Source organism: Drosophila persimilis, unplaced genomic scaffold (assembly GCF_003286085.1).
Source record: "Drosophila persimilis strain 14011-0111.01,24,50 unplaced genomic scaffold, DperRS2 tig00000732-arrow-arrow-pilon, whole genome shotgun sequence".
NCBI lineage: Eukaryota > Metazoa > Arthropoda > Insecta > Diptera > Drosophilidae > Drosophila > Drosophila persimilis.
Genome location: NW_020825345.1, coordinates 636,456 through 655,222, shown reverse-complemented (window position 1 = coordinate 655,222; position 18,767 = coordinate 636,456). Strand labels below are relative to the sequence as shown.

General features: G+C 48.5%; 4 protein-coding genes across 6 annotated transcripts; 3 read left to right on the top strand and 1 right to left on the bottom strand.

Moving 5' to 3' along the window:
- Window positions 1-1,549: 1,549 nt before the first annotated feature.
- LOC6603969 lies at window positions 1,550-3,195 on the top strand. 2 transcript variants are annotated; one of them, XM_026992328.1, is made up of 2 exons: window positions 1,550-3,050; window positions 3,130-3,195. In XM_026992328.1, exon 1 carries the CDS (start codon window positions 1,874-1,876, stop codon window positions 2,954-2,956), a length of 1,083 nt encoding a protein of 360 aa, XP_026848129.1. In that variant the 5' UTR covers window positions 1,550-1,873; the 3' UTR covers window positions 2,957-3,050; window positions 3,130-3,195. The 2 variants fall into 2 exon arrangements, with proteins under 2 accessions (XP_026848129.1, XP_026848128.1); XM_026992327.1 differs by having other exon boundaries at window positions 3,125-3,192.
- Window positions 3,196-4,837: 1,642 nt separating this feature from the next.
- On the top strand, window positions 4,838-6,465 carry LOC113566495. Of its 2 annotated transcripts, none has more exons than XM_026992335.1 (2): window positions 4,838-6,320; window positions 6,400-6,465. In XM_026992335.1, the coding sequence occupies exon 1, from the start codon at window positions 5,504-5,506 to the stop codon at window positions 6,224-6,226; it is 723 nt and encodes a 240-aa protein (XP_026848136.1). In that variant the 5' UTR covers window positions 4,838-5,503; the 3' UTR covers window positions 6,227-6,320; window positions 6,400-6,465. The 2 variants fall into 2 exon arrangements, with proteins under 2 accessions (XP_026848136.1, XP_026848135.1); XM_026992334.1 differs by having other exon boundaries at window positions 6,395-6,462.
- A 2,985-nt stretch (window positions 6,466-9,450) lies between these two features.
- LOC6603359 (putative RNA-binding protein Luc7-like 1) lies at window positions 9,451-11,052 on the top strand. The gene has a single exon (XM_002028304.2). The coding sequence runs from the start codon at window positions 9,451-9,453 to the stop codon at window positions 10,777-10,779; it is 1,329 nt and encodes a 442-aa protein (XP_002028340.2). The 3' UTR covers window positions 10,780-11,052.
- A 3,247-nt stretch (window positions 11,053-14,299) lies between these two features.
- Window positions 14,300-18,447, bottom strand: LOC6603358 (enhancer of mRNA-decapping protein 3). The gene is made up of 5 exons (XM_002028303.2): window positions 17,508-18,447; window positions 16,334-17,260; window positions 16,123-16,274; window positions 15,976-16,060; window positions 14,300-15,892 (listed from the first exon to the last, which is right to left on the bottom strand). Exons 1-5 carry the CDS (start codon window positions 18,038-18,040, stop codon window positions 15,541-15,543), a joined length of 2,049 nt encoding a protein of 682 aa, XP_002028339.2. The 5' UTR covers window positions 18,041-18,447; the 3' UTR covers window positions 14,300-15,540.
- Between the last annotated feature and the right edge of the window lie 320 nt (window positions 18,448-18,767).

The following is an 18,767-nucleotide window of genomic DNA, read 5'->3' as shown; positions in this document are numbered from 1 at the left end:
CGGAGGCGCCCACGGTCTTCTCGACCAGCCAGAACACCGCGCAGCACAGCATCTTCAGCACCAGCAGCACGACCTTGACCACAGCGGTCTCCAAGACGAGGTGGTACAAGGCCACCATGCGCTGACGGTGCTCCGGCTGCATTGTGGAGAGCACGACTGCGCCGAGGGACTCCAGCGGGGAGACCCTGAGGGAAGGGCCGTCGGAGAGCTCCTCCCACTCCGAGTCCGACTCGGTGCGCTCTATCGAGCTGAACTCGCTCTGGCTCTGACAGGAGCACGACTCCTCCTCTTGGTCCTCCTAGGTGGGCATCGAGTAGTCGCCCTCGTAGTCGCCCTCGTAGCGGCCGTCGGAGTACTCTTCGTGCGGGCCGTCGAAGTAGTCTCCGCGGCTGCCCGGAGAAGCGCCGCCTGCTGCTGCCGCTCACCCATCTGAATCCCCCATCGGAGGGAAGGTGGGGGGGTGTGCGCGACCTATTGGACCCATTGGGCGGGACAGCAGAGGACTGGTGTGGATTTGGCCTAGGAAGGGCATCGCATTGAGTCTATTCTTGCTGCTGCTGCTGCTGGTCGGTAAAGTCGAAGGATCCCATGGATCCGAAAATACCCCGCGAACGGGTGAATGGGGAACGTGGATTGGTAATAGTTGGATTCATCTTATTCCAGCACCTGTGAGGAAATATACATACGTTCATGGGCTTTGTTTTGTAGTTGTATTTGTATTTACTTTATGTTCCCCGTGCTTTCGATATTTGCTGCCGTTCTCTGTGTTGTGCCGCTTTCTCCAGATATTCGTACTGAATGATTTCCTGAGCCAGTTCTGGATTCTCCCTTCTTTTCAGGTCTCCCCCACCCCACCCCACCCCACAACGCCATGTTGCGCATAATCCTATTTGGGTGGCTGTTGGCCGGCCCGGCACTCCTGGTCCACTCGGAGCTCACAGAACTAGATGGCCCCAACATATGCAAGAGGCGGGAGAGGTAAGTACTCGTCGGAGAGACTAATCACAGGCACTCATCCATCTCCATCCATCTATCCCATCCACCCATAGCTACCCCGTTGAAGTTGTCTACACTGAGCTGCAGTCGTACCAGGAGCGTGGCTCCAACTGGTGCCTCACCATCCCGCCACGCTGCTCCACGTACCGCATCAAGAATCGGGTGGTAAACAAGACCAAGACAATCATGAAGAACCGCATTGTGCGCGACTGTTGCGGTGAGTCTCTCGGGAGTTTCGAGTCCCTACGTGCCCCGAGCCTGTATTTTCACGATCTACGATCTACATTCCAGATGGCTATGTGTCCAGCGGCGGGGAGTGCGTGCCCCATTGTACGGACCACTGCGAGCACGGCAGATGCATTGCCCCGGAGAAGTGCAAGTGCGACCATGGCTATGGCGGCCCTGCCTGTGATATAAGTTCGTTTAACCTTTGCTTCCCTTCCCTTCCTTTCCCTTCTCTTCCCCGATTAACCCTTTCGTATTTGTGTACAATGAAACGCCTTGGGGGTGGGGTGCATGTGGGGCCACCTCTGGGTCCCATTGCTTAGTCCTTTAAAGCCCTTGCAGAGTGCTCTGACAGAATCGGGGCTAGCCATGAGATATACATACGATATATTCCGAACACAAATGCCACAACAGGGGGACAAAACGTAGGACAATTTGGGAGTACATAATACAGAATACGAAGAAGGGCCAGGACACACAACATGGACATTGAGGAGGATCTGGACGGCATGCCACCCATCAGCATCGGCACCTTCGGGATACCCAATGACCCGGAACTGCTGGACGAGTACGCGCTGTACCGTCCCTCGATAGGCTCAAGTACGTGGAGATAGTCGAGGCCTGTCCGGCGGCCTTCTGGCCGGAGAGCGAGATGGCCGAGCTGGCGGCACTCGTGCGGGAACATGTGCGCACCATGGACATCCGCCATCTGCAGTCCCTCTCGGAGGAGAGCTTCCAGCGCCACAAAGGGAGCAGCGACTCGGAGCCGGACGTCACGTCGGAGGAGTCTGAGGCCCTGTTTGTTTCTAGCGATGAGCGCAACACCTCCTCCGAGTGGACAGACGAGCAAGAGGGAGAGTGCTCCGAAGAGCAGTCCACAGAGCAGCCCGACCCGAAGAATCAGGCTAAGATCAACTTTAATAGAGTGGAAACGGAGGAGGAGCAGCCGGCAGGGGCAGGGGCAGGGGCAGTGGCAGGAGCAGCGGCAGTAGAAGCGGCAGTCGAAGGAGTCATGTACCTTCTGGATGACATCCAGGAGGCCAAACGCGTGGCGCGTGGTTCCCGCAACGCCGTGCGACAGCAGCTGCGGCGCTTGCAGGCCGCCAGGAAGGAGGCGCACGAGCAGCGGGTGCACCGTCGCACCGTTATGCGGCAGAGGCCCGCCGAGCAGCCTGAGAAGAAGCGCCGCAAGAGCAGGAAGACAGTGATGGGCGTCTTCAGTATGAAGGTGGAGCCCGAGCCGGAAGACGACGAAGATAAGATCGTGGACAGGCGAAACAAGGAGAAGGTGCTGGAGCGCCTCCGTCGCTACGACTTCCCCTCGGAGCACTGCCATCACATCGACCTGAGCTTTGTGCGCTTCTTCGATAACCTCGTCTCGTTCACCCTCGAGTTCCTGGGGCCACACATGGGGCGCGACTTCCACAAGCGGCACCTGCGGTTCTCCACCGAGGACGTGGTGCGGCTGGCCAGGGGCCTCCAGGAGCTCGACAAGCTGCAGATCTTCCGCCTGCGCAACAGCCGCATGGACCATCTCAAGCTGCACGTCCTCTGCCGTGTCCTCAAGAACCTGAAGGCCTTGGAAGTGATTGATTCGCCCGTCCAGCCCGGATTACAGATGCAGGCCCCGTTCTCGGGCTCGCACTTGCCACCGTTCTCACAGCGGCACTCCTCCAAGCAGCTGGCGCCAAAGCGCCCCTCCGGACAGACATCGGCGAACCTGGCGCCCGTATAGCCCTTGGCGCACTCGCACTCCCCGCTGAAGGGCTCGCAGAGGGCGTTGTTCAGGCAGTCGCACTGCATCGAGCAGTTCCTTCCGTACCAGCCAGGTGGGCAATCTGGCGTGCAAAAAGTTATATAAGTAATCTAAATCTCTCTCTCTCTCTCTCTCTGTCTTTCTTAGAACAGGACTAGACGTTATACAGGATGTTGCGACAGTTAGAGAACAGCCAGGGCGTGGTCATGAGCACGGCAAAGAAGACGAGCGTCTCGTCGCCCCGGGCATTGGCCATGCGCCACAGCAACTGGCGCTGGATGGTGCGCAGCTTGAACTTGCTGTTCCACAATCGGAGGCGCCCACGGTCTTCTCGACCAGCCAGAACACCGCGCAGCACAGCATCTTCAGCACCAGCAGCACGACCTTGACCACAGCGGTCTCCAAGACGAGGTGGTACAAGGCCACCATGCGCTGACGGTGCTCCGGCTGCATTGTGGAGAGCACGACTGCGCCGAGGGACTCCAGCGGGGAGACCCTGAGGGAAGGGCCGTCGGAGAGCTCCTCCCACTCCGAGTCCGACTCGGTGCGCTCTATCGAGCTGAACTCGCTCTGGCTCTGACAGGAGCACGACTCCTCCTCTTGGTCCTCCTAGGTGGGCATCGAGTAGTCGCCCTCGTAGTCGCCCTCGTAGCGGCCGTCGGAGTACTCTTCGTGCGGGCCGTCGAAGTAGTCTCCGCGGCTGCCCGGAGAAGCGCCGCCTGCTGCTGCCGCTCACCCATCTGAATCCCCCATCGGAGGGAAGGTGGGGGGGTGTGCGCGACCTATTGGACCCATTGGGCGGGACAGCAGAGGACTGGTGTGGATATGGCCTAGGAAGGGCATCGCATTGAGTCTATTCTTGCTGCTGCTGCTGCTGGTCGGTAAAGTCGAAGGATCCCATGGATCCGAAAATACCCCGCGAACGGGTGAATGGGGAACGTGGATTGGTAATAGTTGGATTCATCTTATTCCAGCACCTGTGAGGAAATATACATACGTTCATGGGCTTTGTTTTGTAGTTGTATTTGTATTTACTTTATGTTCCCCGTGCTTTCGATATTTGCTGCCGTTCTCTGTGTTGTGCCGCTTTCTCCAGATATTCGTACTGAATGATTTCCTGAGCCAGTTCTGGATTCTCCCTTCTTTTCAGGTCTCCCCCACCCCACCCCACCCCACAACGCCATGTTGCGCATAATCCTATTTGGGTGGCTGTTGGCCGGCCCGGCACTCCTGGTCCACTCGGAGCTCACAGAACTAGATGGCCCCAACATATGCAAGAGGCGGGAGAGGTAAGTACTCGTCGGAGAGACTAATCACAGGCACTCATCCATCTCCATCCATCTATCCCATCCACCCATAGCTACCCCGTTGAAGTTGTCTACACTGAGCTGCAGTCGTACCAGGAGCGTGGCTCCAACTGGTGCCTCACCATCCCGCCACGCTGCTCCACGTACCGCATCAAGAATCGGGTGGTAAACAAGACCAAGACAATCATGAAGAACCGCATTGTGCGCGACTGTTGCGGTGAGTCTCTCGGGAGTTTCGAGTCCCTACGTGCCCCGAGCCTGTATTTTCACGATCTACGATCTACATTCCAGATGGCTATGTGTCCAGCGGCGGGGAGTGCGTGCCCCATTGTACGGACCACTGCGAGCACGGCAGATGCATTGCCCCGGAGAAGTGCAAGTGCGACCATGGCTATGGCGGCCCTGCCTGTGATATAAGTTCGTTTAACCTTTGCTTCCCTTCCCTTCCTTTCCCTTCTCTTCCCCGATTAACCCTTTCGTATTTGTGTACAATGAAACGCCTTGGGGGTGGGGTGCATGTGGGGCCACCTCTGGGTCCCATTGCTTAGTCCTTTAAAGCCCTTGCAGAGTGCTCTGACAGAATCGGGGCTAGCCATGAGATATACATACGATATATTCCGAACACAAATGCCACAACAGGGGGACAAAACGTAGGACAATTTGGGAGTACATAATACAGAATACGAAGAAGGGACAGGACACACAACATGGACATTGAGGAGGATCTGGACGGCATGCCACCCATCAGCATCGGCACCTTCGGGATACCCAATGACCCGGAACTGCTGGACGAGTACGCGCTGTACCGTCCCTCGATAGGCTCAAGTACGTGGAGATAGTCGAGGCCTGTCCGGCGGCCTTCTGGCCGGAGAGCGAGATGGCCGAGCTGGCGGCACTCGTGCGGGAACATGTGCGCACCATGGACATCCGCCATCTGCAGTCCCTCTCGGAGGAGAGCTTCCAGCGCCACAAAGGGAGCAGCGACTCGGAGCCGGACGTCACGTCGGAGGAGTCTGAGGCCCTGTTTGTTTCTAGCGATGAGCGCAACACCTCCTCCGAGTGGACAGACGAGCAAGAGGGAGAGTGCTCCGAAGAGCAGTCCACAGAGCAGCCCGACCCGAAGAATCAGGCTAAGATCAACTTTAATAGAGTGGAAACGGAGGAGGAGCAGCCGGCAGGGGCAGGGGCAGTGACAGGAGCAGCGGCAGTCTGAGGAGTCATGTACCTTCTGGATGACATCCAGGAGGCCAAACGCGTGGCGCGTGGTTCCCGCAACGCCGTGCGACAGCAGCTGCGGCGCTTGCAGGCCGCCAGGAAGGAGGCGCACGAGCAGCGGGTGCACCGTCGCACCGTTATGCGGCAGAGGCCCGCCGAGCAGCCTGAGAAGAAGCGCCGCAAGAGCAGGAAGACAGTGATGGGCGTCTTCAGTATGAAGGTGGAGCCCGAGCCGGAAGACGACGAAGATAAGATCGTGGACAGGCGAAACAAGGAGAAGGTGCTGGAGCGCCTCCGTCGCTACGACTTCCCCTCGGAGCACTGCCATCACATCGACCTGAGCTTTGTGCGCTTCTTCGATAACCTCGTCTCGTTCACCCTCGAGTTCCTGGGGCCACACATGGGGCGCGACTTCCACAAGCGGCACCTGCGGTTCTCCACCGAGGACGTGGTGCGGCTGGCCAGGGGCCTCCAGGAGCTCGACAAGCTGCAGATCTTCCGCCTGCGCAACAGCCGCATGGACCATCTCAAGCTGCACGTCCTCTGCCGTGTCCTCAAGAACCTGAAGGCCTTGGAAGTGATTGATTCGCCCGTCCAGCCCGGATTACAGATGCAGGCCCCGTTCTCGGGCTCGCACTTGCCACCGTTCTCACAGCGGCACTCCTCCAAGCAGCTGGCGCCAAAGCGCCCCTCCGGACAGACATCGGCGAACCTGGCGCCCGTATAGCCCTTGGCGCACTCGCACTCCCCGCTGAAGGGCTCGCAGAGGGCGTTGTTCAGGCAGTCGCACTGCATCGAGCAGTTCCTTCCGTACCAGCCAGGTGGGCAATCTGGCGTGCAAAAAGTTATATAAGTAATCTAAATCTCTCTCTCTCTCTCTCTCTGTCTTTCTTAGAACAGGACTAGACGTTATACAGGATGTTGCGACAGTTAGAGAACAGCCAGGGCGTGGTCATGAGCACGGCAAAGAAGACGAGCGTCTCGTCGCCCCGGGCATTGGCCATGCGCCACAGCAACTGGCGCTGGATGGTGCGCAGCTTGAACTTGCTGTTCCACAATCGGAGGCGCCCACGGTCTTCTCGACCAGCCAGAACACCGCGCAGCACAGCATCTTCAGCACCAGCAGCACGACCTTGACCACAGCGGTCTCCAAGACGAGGTGGTACAAGGCCACCATGCGCTGACGGTGCTCCGGCTGCATTGTGGAGAGCACGACTGCGCCGAGGGACTCCAGCGGGGAGACCCTGAGGGAAGGGCCGTCGGAGAGCTCCTCCCACTCCGAGTCCGACTCGGTTATAGTATTTTGGCCCGTGCTCGTGCTTCTCCATCACAGGTGGCCCCTTTGTTGGTGGCGCCACTTGCCAGTGGCAGGGGCACACGCGATGTCTTGGCTAATGACAGCCTTGGCAGTGAAATGATGTTTTGTTGATGCTTCGACCACACCCAGAGAAAAAAGACCCGATAGCCGCGATATGCAAATGTATGCCGATATGTCTGCCGATATATCTGCACCGGGGAGTACAAATTCTAAAAAGAAAGTGTTGCATGTTACTATTAAATATTTTTGCTTTATATTTCGACTCAATATCAAATAAAAATATTAATTTTTAAATCCAAGTTCACTTTTCTCTCAGTGTACGAGTATAGAAGCAGTGGAAGGTCCCCACCTGGCGATTAAATGGGGAAACAGAGAGCGATGAAGGGGAATCTGTGTGTGCGTATCCAATGAATTAATATTTCATTCTAGAACGCAGATGTCTGCGTTAGTTGGGCACACACACACATAGTACATATATGCTGGCAGCGTTCCCATTCAATCTACTCGACGGCTGATGCACGCCTGAAGCCCCCGCTGGAAACTTCCGCAGATTCTGGAACGCAGAGGATGCGGGCTATCGGCGACAGGGGAAACTACTATACAGAAAGAGAAGGCGAATTCATATTATTGCCAATTTAATGCAAGAAAAATAAAGAGAGTGGAGTGGGCGATGCCAAAGGCAGAAGAAAGAAAGGCCGTAAACCAAAAGAAGAAGGCACGCAAGAAAGAGAAACCAGAACAGGTTTAACTGTTCTTGGAGTGCTCGCTTAACAACGCTAATTGACACGCACACAGGCACACACGCCACACACACACAACCAGAAGGGCCATAAACACACTCAAAAGCCAAGTGGAACTTTTGTAAACCCCATAAATGGCGAATAGTGTGTCACATTTCAAGAGCTTCCTTTATTTGTTTAACCAAAAGGCATTAAAATTAACTAATTTTAGTGAAAACTTACTTTTCTTCTGAACCGAAATTGAGTGGCCTGGGGCCTATCAAATCAACTGCAGCAAGGAATGCACTCAATTTACACTCAATTAGTTTACACGTTTTGCTTTCGTAGTTTCCAGCGCCCTGCCCTGGCTGATTTATTTCGGATGGCACTGACACCTTTAATTCGCCATATACGTATATATTCATATATTTTTAAATGCTTACAACATCTCGTCAGTCTGTGCGAATTGTTTTCTTTTCTCCACTAACACAGATTTGCACTCAAACAAAAACTCGTTTTTGATCATTTATTTTGGCACAAAACTTTCTGCTACACCAAAATTGCTGAATGCTGCAACAATGTTTTATGTACTATTCATTTATGTGATTGCCACCCGAGTACCCACCACGAGTTTGTTTAAAAATAAGTATTTCTACTTATAAACCCAACCCAAAGAATAACAACAACACGCACAAAACGACGCAGTTCTTGAACCGTGTCTCGGAACGAACCCGAAATGCACTTCAATTTGGTCGCTTAATTCAAGCTTGTTCACAGCCCAGCGATTCGCAAATGCGGCAAATTCTATCTATTTTTTTTAATGTACGCATACAAGTGTACATCAGCCAAACGATTTGCTCAATTTAATAAAAATTAACGCGACGCAAAGCGTACGGCGATCCGCTCATTTAAAAAATTTGGAAGCAGTGTGACGGATTTATTGCTAAAATATACCATCCGACCCTTAGAAATATACCGACTCATTTTAAAAATGACTACTTTACTTTACTTTAGTCTTTACTACACTACACGCAAAATACACATTTGCTACATATTAACTACATTTTAATGTAATTACAAAAGGCGACACCTGTAGGAAAAAATTCGTCGGTATATTTACGGTATTTTTCTGAGAGTCTGACCGTATATCTTATATCCACAGTCACACTGATTTAGACACCTTGTCGAAGTCACACACCTTGTAAGTTGTATACTTTTTCTAGTATTTTCCAGTATATTTAAAGACGCGTTATGTCCAATGCACCAATGTAGAAATGTACCTGGCCACATCGACCGGCCACATCAGCGTCGAAAACCTAGTCGTGTGCCTTCGAGATCTCAATTTATTCAAAAATATCGTGAAAAAAGCATGTCAAAAACAGGATAGTGGAGGTTCTTCACACTAACGGTTCCAATAGAAAAGGGCCAACAATATCCGAAAGTTACACATTTACCCTTCAGGTGTCGCTTTTGAGAACTACATAAAAATGTAGTTAATATATAGCAATTGTGTAGTTATCGTGTAGTTACCATGAAACAAAATTAATTTAGTGGACATTTTTGTTGACATTTTTTATTTAAACCTTATTTTATAAACAATCCAATAAAGATGAGTACTTAGAATTAGCCAATCTCGCATAAAATCGATTAGATTATCGGGTAAAATTTTGTGTACAGGGCGGAGGGTTCTAACTAGCTAGTAATATTCAACCGAATATCAAAATCGAGGAATGTGATAAAATATTAAGGCAAATAACTTGTCGGTATATTTCGGTATGTTTCTGAGGGTCAGACCGTATATTTTATCTGTAAATCACTAACACTCACAGAAAAAATTTTCAGGGCTTAGAATTTGCATCACGCTCTCCCTTTGAATTCGCTGTCGAAAGTTTAATTTAGTCGGGAACATTTACGATGAGCGCTCCAAGCAACAAAATGTCGGCAACAGATCAGATGCGGGCTATGCTGGACCAGTTAATGGGTACCACCCGTAACGGGGACGAGCGACAGCTGAAGTTTTCGGATACACGCGTCTGCAAGTCGTTCCTGCTGGACTGCTGCCCCCACGACATACTGGCATCCACACGCATGGATCTCGGTGAGTGTCCCAAAGTGCATGATCTGGCTTTTCGTGCAGATTACGAGAGTGCGGCCAAGTCGCGAGACTTCTACTACGACATCGAGGCCATGGAGCACCTGCAGGCCTTCATTGCGGACTGCGACCGACGCACAGACTCGGCCAAGCAGCGGCTGAAGGAGACACAGGAGGAGCTGACCGCCGAGGTGGCCGAGAAGGCCAATGCCGTCCACGCCCTCGCCGAGGAGATCGGCAAGAAGCTGGCCAAAGCCGAGGCCCTGGGCGAGGCCGGTGAAGTGGAGGACAGCATGGAGCTGATGAAGGAGATCGACGAGCTGCGCAGCAAGAAGATCAAGGCCGAGCACGAGTACCGCACCTCGATGCCCGCCTCTACGTACCAGCAGCAGAAGCTGCGCGTCTGCGAGGTCTGTTCCGCATACCTGGGGATCCACGACAACGACATCCGTTTGGCGGACCACTTTGGTGGTAAGTTGCATCTCGGCTTCCTCACCATTCGAGAGAAGCTGATCGAACTGGAGAAGACCGCTGCCCCGCGCAAGGTCGAGCTGAAGCGCACGGGTAAGATACCAGATCGTGACGAGGAGGGCCGAGGCGGCAGAAATCGCTACTTTGTAGGTGGCCGTGAGCTGGACCGCCGATCCCGGGTGCATCGCTCGCGTTCCAGGGAGCGCCAGCGTCAACGGGAATCGGAGCGCGGCGACCGGGACCGGGAGCGAGGCAACAGCAGCAGCAATGGGAAGGCCGAAGGCAGCACTGAGCGTTCGTCCAAGGAGGCGCCAGAGGGACCGGACCGTGGCAGCGGCGGCGGTGGGCAGCGCGGTGGACGCGACAATGATCGCATCAATCGCAACAATGACGGCCGGGATCATCGCGACCGAGAGCGCGATGGACGACGAGACAGGGATCGTCATATGCGTAACGACAGAGGACGCTTTGGTGGCGGCGGTGGAGGAGGCAGTGGTGGCGGCGATCGCCGGGATGACAGACGTCGCTCTCGTTCCAGAGACCGATCGCCGCGTGGCGAGAGGCGAAACTACAATCATTTCGCTGGTAATCACAACAACAATCATAGCAGCAACAACAATCACCACAACAACAACAACAACAGACGGCGCTCCTACTCCCGCGAGCGCTACCGCCGTTAGGAGAGGCCCCCTGCGCACGTACGTAGAAATAATCCGAATCAGAAACAGAAAAACAGGCACTACAATCTGAAACTAAGAGAAAACTAATGAAGCACTCAGAAATTAAAAAGAAGAAACCCTGGAACAATAAATTAATATAGCCGCTCCTTCAGACAGACACTCCGATGTAGAGATGAACATTTGTAAATTGTTAATAATCTCTTATTTTTTATCTTACTCTCCCAACCTCTTAAGACCGAATAAAGCCTAAGCTCTGTTAACCAAACCGAAAAACCCAATCCAATCCAATCCAACAAAAATTAAAACTAAACCCGACCGAAAGCGAGAGAGAGAGAGAGAAATGGCCTTACCAAAGCATACATACATATATGAGAGTGCATATGATAATGATTTGATAGTCCCTCGATCCTCGTTGAGAGGGGTTTTTTGGTATGTAGAGACACACCCGAACGTAGAAGAACCCACCACCCAGTCCCCGAACGACATCACATCACAGTGTTGCCAATTTTAGTATAGATATTTGATATTGTAGAATATACATACATATATACATAGAACTAGGAGAAGACCTCCTCAAACTGACAGTACAGTCCTCCGACTGCCCAGCGAGCAATTTGCTTCAACAGAATGATATAGTACCCTATATAGTACTCTATGAATATCGGGCATGAAGGAGCTATATTTATATAGCACATATATATGTAGCTGTGAAGGAGGGACCTTTTTATACTAGTTGGTAACACTGTACAAACCCATTCGACTCGTAATATACTCGTAATATACTCCCAGCTCTTAGCTCTATTATCTCTCTTTATTGATTCCAACCGAGGCGAATCGCTGTACGAGCTTTTGGGGTAAGCCTCAACCATATATAAAAACTCTTTCTCTATCTGTAATCTTCTCTACTTGAAGTTCCACAATTTTGCAGCCCACACTCAGCTTTTTTTGGTACGTATTGAGTAAATAAATATCCATATAAACACCAGAAGACGTACGTACGTCCTACTCTAGCATTAACGTTAGTGTTGTCTTGGCAGATACTATATACTCATTCGTTCGTTCGTTCGTTCGTACATGCATTTGACATAGATAATATCCAATCCAGATAATCCAATATGATACACGATAGCTTTGGGTACGTATCTACTCCGGCCGTTAAGAGAGAGAGTGAAAAAGAGAGAGTTCTGTATTTCGTTTCGTTTTGTGTTGGGTACGTATTAACGTTAGAGAAGAAATGATATATGTACGATATGATATGGTAATGATGAAATGATCTAGAGATCGCAGATCGCAGATCGCAGATCGCAGTGTGGTACGTATGTATACTGTAATATATATACAATACTCAACCGTAAGCAGACAGACAGACAGAAGGCTTTAATAGGGGTTGTCGGAGATGCAGATCCCAACGTACGTATTCCTTCAATCTACTCTCATTCTCTGAACCAAAAACCAAAATACAAAGAAAACCAAAATGAAAATATGTATTCTTTTTACTATAAACTCTCGTAGCGGTTTAAAGGAGTTTTTAACATACAATAATCTCGTATTTCTCATGCCAAATGGTGGTGCTCTCTGCTCTGCAAATGCCACAGAATCGATGCAGCCTCTGGGGGCCACACAGATCAAGTACATACTTCATGCCCATCTGTGAGTATTCGGGTCGTCAACTAAAAAAATAAAACAAAACAAAACTACTATAACTATTACAATATAGCAATCATTATAATAAATATACAAACCAATTATTGTTGGCCTGGGCCTGGGCTTTCTGCTAACGTTTTCGTTCGTTCGTTTCTTTCGACAGCCAAGGATTGTAGTGGGATAATTGTGAAAGAGAGAAAGAGCTTCAATATGTATGTATAAAAAGAGATTGTTTGTGTTTGGCCTAGTTTAACAGTGGGTAAGAATTATCAATACCAACAAATAAAAACTCTAACTTAATTTTCTATCTGATCTGTCTTATATGTCTAATACCTACTTATTATCCAATACAATGGCTATTATTATTTTTTTTATCTACTCTTAAGTCAACATACACGATTACACCACACACACTCTCAAGTTATCAACACAGAAACACACACAAGCAAACAAACACACACACACACGAAATCTATATTAACTTTTATCTTTATTGATCTAAGTGGATTGTAATAAAATTGCACTTGAATTATAATGATCTGTCGTTTATTTTAGTTTGGAACTGCTGGGGGAGGGTTTCCCCAAGAAAAGTTTACTTATGTACATATGATATCATGGTTGAAAAGGTCTAAAATACCTTTATACCTTTCTTTTGAGAAATCTGCCAGAGAACAAGAGAGACGGATAGCGAATACTGATAAGCCAAAGAAAAACCAGACGAGACTTATCCGAGGGTTTTGTGGGGTTTTCTACCCTCTTTGTGCTTACCTGCTTACTTTGGACATCTACGACATATGTGCATATCTGAGCACTGATCAGGTAGCAAATATCAGTTTCAAGGCTGTGTTGAGCTCTAAAGTCTGAGAAGATTAAGACCAAGCCGTATACGAGTAATAGGAGTCTCGCATAAACCACTATTCGACACAAAACTAGAGAATGAGGTAAAATGAGATAAATCTTTGCTAAGTCCAAGTAAAGATAGTTATTTCTATGAGAAGAAAAAGTATATTTCGATCCGGCTCTACTTGGAAGTAGTTAGTTGCGGGAGGGACTTATGGAAACATGTTGTGAAAGTAAGTAAAAGTAAAAATAAATCATCTGTTCTCACATCTTTCAGTTCACGCCTCTGATCCAGTTGCATCTAGACCCTAGATGGATCTGTTGAATCCCATATCTGTTAAGTGTTTAGCATAATTCCCCCAAGAAAAAACAAATGTATGGGGGCAGAGTTTTGTTTCTTCCATGAGAAGGCTTCTCGGTGTTGTTTGTATTTTAAATATTGCTGTTTCGTTTTGAAAGGGCTTTGCTTTCCGGTCGGTGTTGTTTTGTATATATTTTAGGTTTTTTGATTTGTTTTCTTTTCTAGTTTCTCCTTAATTTTGAGTTTTACACGTTGTTTTTGTTCCAAAAGAGAATTTCTGTACAATTTGTTTGTCTTTTCCTTTATATCTATATATGTATGTATATATATATACGATACGTATTTAAAATTAGGTCTTCATTCTTTTATGTTTAACAATTTCAATTGGCCCGAATAATAGATAAATATTTTTACAATTTTAAAGCGATTTCGAGTACCCAAAAATGTGTGGATTGTTTCTCGACTTTTGGGAGGTTTCTGGCGTGTTTCTGTACTGTTGTTCTTGTTGGTGTTTTGTGGATTGGAAAACCTTCTCAACTGCTCCAACGCTTCTCCACTTAGTACATCCTTAGTTCAAGATCTCGTCTCTTGTCTTGGCTCTCCTACTCCTAACTCAAAACAGTCGCTGCGGACGGGGGGTGGGAGGGGCCCGGCTATAACTCTCAGTTACACACTATCTCTATAATGAATGGAAATCTAGGAAATCGAATTTGCTTTGATGATCATCAACATGAATGAGCTTTAGAATCTAATTTACTTTAATTATTATTTATACAACAATTTCATTTCATTTAGATATTAAGTTTAAATTGTTTTTGTTGATTAAAAATTTTGAACTATTTGATTGGATTTAACTTGATATAAAATTCCTCGATCTACAGTTTGGAATTTACATTTAAATATTGCTGTTCTGCTGTTTTTTTTTTTTTGTGGTTTACTCTCTCCAGTATTCGATGGGTAAAAAGGTGTGCTCCTCTCTCGACGACACATCATCTCTTACATAATAGATCTACTAGACAATATAGAAAGTTTATCCTCTGTCTCTGTGAGTGGTATGGATTGTGGCTTGTTGTTTGCTGTCGCTGTTGCTTTTGCTTTTGCTGGTTGTTTGTTTAACATATTAAACTCTTACGGAATCTCTTAAAAGCTAACTTATCTACAGATTTGATTTTATTCTTGGATTTGTATTCTGCTTTTGTATAGTACATTTAGTTGTTGATTTAATGCTTAGAATTAGACATAGAATTTGGCATTTATTGCGCATTCTCCTCCAAGTACTGGCTCTCCACAATAATTAACATGATCTTTCCCATAGAATTGTTATTTACAAACGATTTTTTATGCCTGATTTAAAGATTTTACTGATGAATATTCACGTTTGAAGACCACGGTTTTAAAGGCTGGATGTATGCTGGGAGGCAATGGGAATGCAAATAATATTAAAATTTTAAAATTGGTTCCTAAAGCTTTTGAAAATTGTTTTAAATGCTGGACTAGCTTTTCAGAACGACGGGGTAACCAAAATGTTAAGAAATATGTTTTCAAAAAATTGAAAGTGCACAAAAATTATTGATACAATTATAGGTTGGCAGCATTTTTGTAAGGATTACGAGTTGTAAGAGAGAGTAAAGCAAAAATATAATAATTACTAAAATATACATATACAATATAGAGAGGAGGGAGGGGGCGGGTGCGTGTAAACTATCTTAAGTATCTAAATGTATACGCGTCGTTGAACAAAATGTTGAAATCGAGTTAGATATCAGAGATAGAGAGAAGGAGAGGACTTCTAAGAGCTAGATTCACAGGAAATTTATGGACTGATGGATCATCTCATCACAAGTGTGTGTATGTGTGTGGGTGTAAGTGTTTGTGAGGATGGGTGTGTAGTGTAGTTGTATTGGTGTTTTTGTTGTTGATTGATTTGATTGCTGTTGTAGATGTTAGCTGTCGGTTATGTTGTTGTTGTTGTTGTTTCAGTCCTTTGAGTGAATCGGTATCACATATTTATGTCCATACGGACTTTTGTACTTAATGCCACAATCACGATAGAATTTATCCGGTATACCTAAGTTACATAAATACAATTTGCCACAATTGTTCGTTGATGAAGGGGTTGCTGGTTTTGCAACAGCCGCTGCTGCTGCTGCTGCTGCAGCAGCCGAAGATGTGCTCGGTAGGGGCGTTGGTGTTGCTGCAGCCGACGATGATGATGATGCTGCTGCTGCTGTTGATATGCCATTCAATGGTAGTATAGGTAATATAGAGTATTTGATTGCCACATCGTTAATACCACACGGTGGCGGATCTATGGCAAGCACCGAGGCGCTGCAAAGTAACAAAGAGAGACAGCGTGAGAGTTTCCATTTAGATTGGGGATCAATCCTCCCACCCGCACTGCCACTACTTACCGATTTAACCTGAGCCAATTCTTGATTGCATCCGATAGAGTAGCGGTGTTAGTCGATAATATCACAAGATCTGGCGTCGGTAAGGCTGCAATCGAACACAGAAGGGAATATGGTTAATCCAAAATTTCATTGATTTCAAGCACTTACCATCCACGGCATGGACTATGACATTGTCTGTTGCCTTGAACAGGGAAATCTCCACGCTCTGGCCAACCAGCTGCGCCTGCTCCACATACAGCAAAACGGTCAGGCCATGGGAGGCCAGCTGTCGGCCCGTAGCGGCTCCAATGTTAATTGTTCTGCAAGAAATTCGATTAATACGATATTGTTCAGCAAGCAAAAGGGGCTCTCTGCTCGCCTCATGTTCTTGACGCCATCACAAATGATGGCTATCTTGGGCCACTGATGATTGTTGGCCGGCGTCAGGCGTCTAGCACCGCCCAGCAGTGTGATGGCCAGGTCGCTGGCCCCGCGCGCCAATATGTCAATCTGCCGCTGCAGCGACAGACCCGCCTTCTCGGCACACAGCTCAATCTTGTTGCGCACAAATGACGGTACGGTTGGTATAATCAGCCCATCGTCAGTCACAAAGTCCTTGCTGCCATCAAAAATGCTCTCTATCTGGCGCAACTGAAGTGGCTTGCTGGCCAGGATGTTCTCGTCGTGACGATACTTCTGCTCTGGCTGATGCTGATGATGTTTCACGGTTTGCCGCGCTGCATCGGGTCGCGTCGACTCGATGTTCTCCCAAATGGCCTGCTTGTCGAACAACGCCAGATTCCCCTCGAAATCAAACTCTTCCTGGAGCAGTGGATCGTCTGCCTCGCTGCCAAATGTCTGCCGCATGCTACTCTCTCGTCGCACCCTATTACGTTTATTCTTGCCGTTGCCGTTACCGTTACCATTTCCATTTCCATTCCCGTTGCCATTGCCATTGGTGTAAGAGCCGTTTCCATTGCCATTTCCATTCCTTCTGACGTTGCCGTAGCTTGAAGCTGACTGCGGCTGCTTGTAGTATCCATCGCCGTTGCTTATGATATCGATGGGCCTGCTGCTGACTGCCGCCGATGCTGCCTCGCCACTACCACTGCTACCCTCCGCACTGCTGCTGCAGTAGCTCTCTCGATTGTTCCCAATGTAGCCGGCTGCAACAGCAACCCCCAGCTTCACCTCTACCTTGGGCGGTATCATGTTGCCAAAGAATGCCGCCACACTATTCGGAGTCGTCGACATCTGCTGCTGTTGCTGCTGCTGAGCGCTGGGCGCTCGCGAGTTCTGCGGCGTTCTGTGGGGATTTGCCAAGAGAATTTAAAGATTAGAGTGGAGCATTCAGAGCCCAGGCTTATCTTCTCCACTACACTTTAATTGTTGACCTCAAAGGAGTATATAGACTTCTACAATCGATTGAGAGCCGACACTTGACGTTTAGAAGTAATATGCCTTCGATCTTTTATAAAAATAGAGTTCTTGGCAGGCAAAAAAAAAGGGCTGTTCCCTACAAATGAGAAAACTAGAAAGGGAGTAACTCGTACCTCCTTGTGCCATTCAGTCCATTCGCCTCCATGAGCTTTAGCTGGTGCATTTTATCGCTAAGCGCCGAGGTAGCTGCACTGCTACCACCACTTCCACTTCCTTCTCCTCGCCCATAGCCGTTCGCCTTGCCCCTGGATGTCATTGGCAGATCCTGTTCTGGCTGCTGCTGTTGCTGTTTCTGCTGCAATTGGAGTTGCTGTTGTTGTTGCTGCTGCTGCAACTGCTGCTGCTTGCCGAGAATGTTAGAAAAGTGCGGCAACTTGACGGGCGTGGGCTTGTTCATCACCGTGGGCGTCGAATGCGTCTCCACATCCTGATTGACCGGCTCGATGAGGTTGATGCTCCGTATGTCCGTGCACTTGAGCACCACCTCGGCGTTCTGCTTGCGCAACGGGACGCCATTGCGAAAAGCGCGTACGATGGTTATTTCCTCCGCAGAGATTTGCTTGATCAGACCCTGGAAGACGCCCAAGACTTCGTCGCACGTAATGGACACCGCACAGCCGATCCAATCTTGATCTGTCAGACCCATGAAATAAGCTGTTTTTGTTGTAGTTCCTGTTGTAAAGCAATCGCGACCACTCGGTAAAGCTTTTGGGTTTTGGAAATTTCTGCTGTCTGCGTCTGCAGTTTTATATATGTATTGTTTTTCGAGGCTTTCTTTTTCGAGCCGTAGTTGTTGTTGTTTCGTTTCTTAATACGCAATTTCGCTCGCACTCACTCACTCACACACACACGAACACTAACTAACTACGCACCACGCCGACCGACCGACCCTGCGCTTCTTTTTCTCGTGGACGGGCCGTTGCTTTCAAGTCCTTGCGGAAGCACACAAAAAGAAATTGGCAAATGTTTCTTCTGGTTGTTGCGCTGCTTCCTGCGTGTACGATGACCTCGATATTTTTATTCGGTTTTCTTTAAATGCACCCCACTCTCGCTAAACTTATTAGATTTTGTTTCTTTTGGATTTTCACTACTTTAGTGTGGCTGTTTTGCGGAAGTGGTAGAAATACCAACTTGCAAATATACCAAATTAATTTTTTCAGATTTTTTTTTACCGGGAGAGTCCCATAAGGTCTGTATACGTGATTACACGGCATAGTTAGGTAAGAATCTGTGGTGTTATAATCTGTTACTTACTTGGTTGCACGTGGCGTGTGAAAAAGTTAATATTGCTGTAAGTACTGGTGGTCTGTCAGTGGGTGGTAATTTCGCAGTCTACGAAATAATACTACAGTGATACACAGAAATGGTATTTT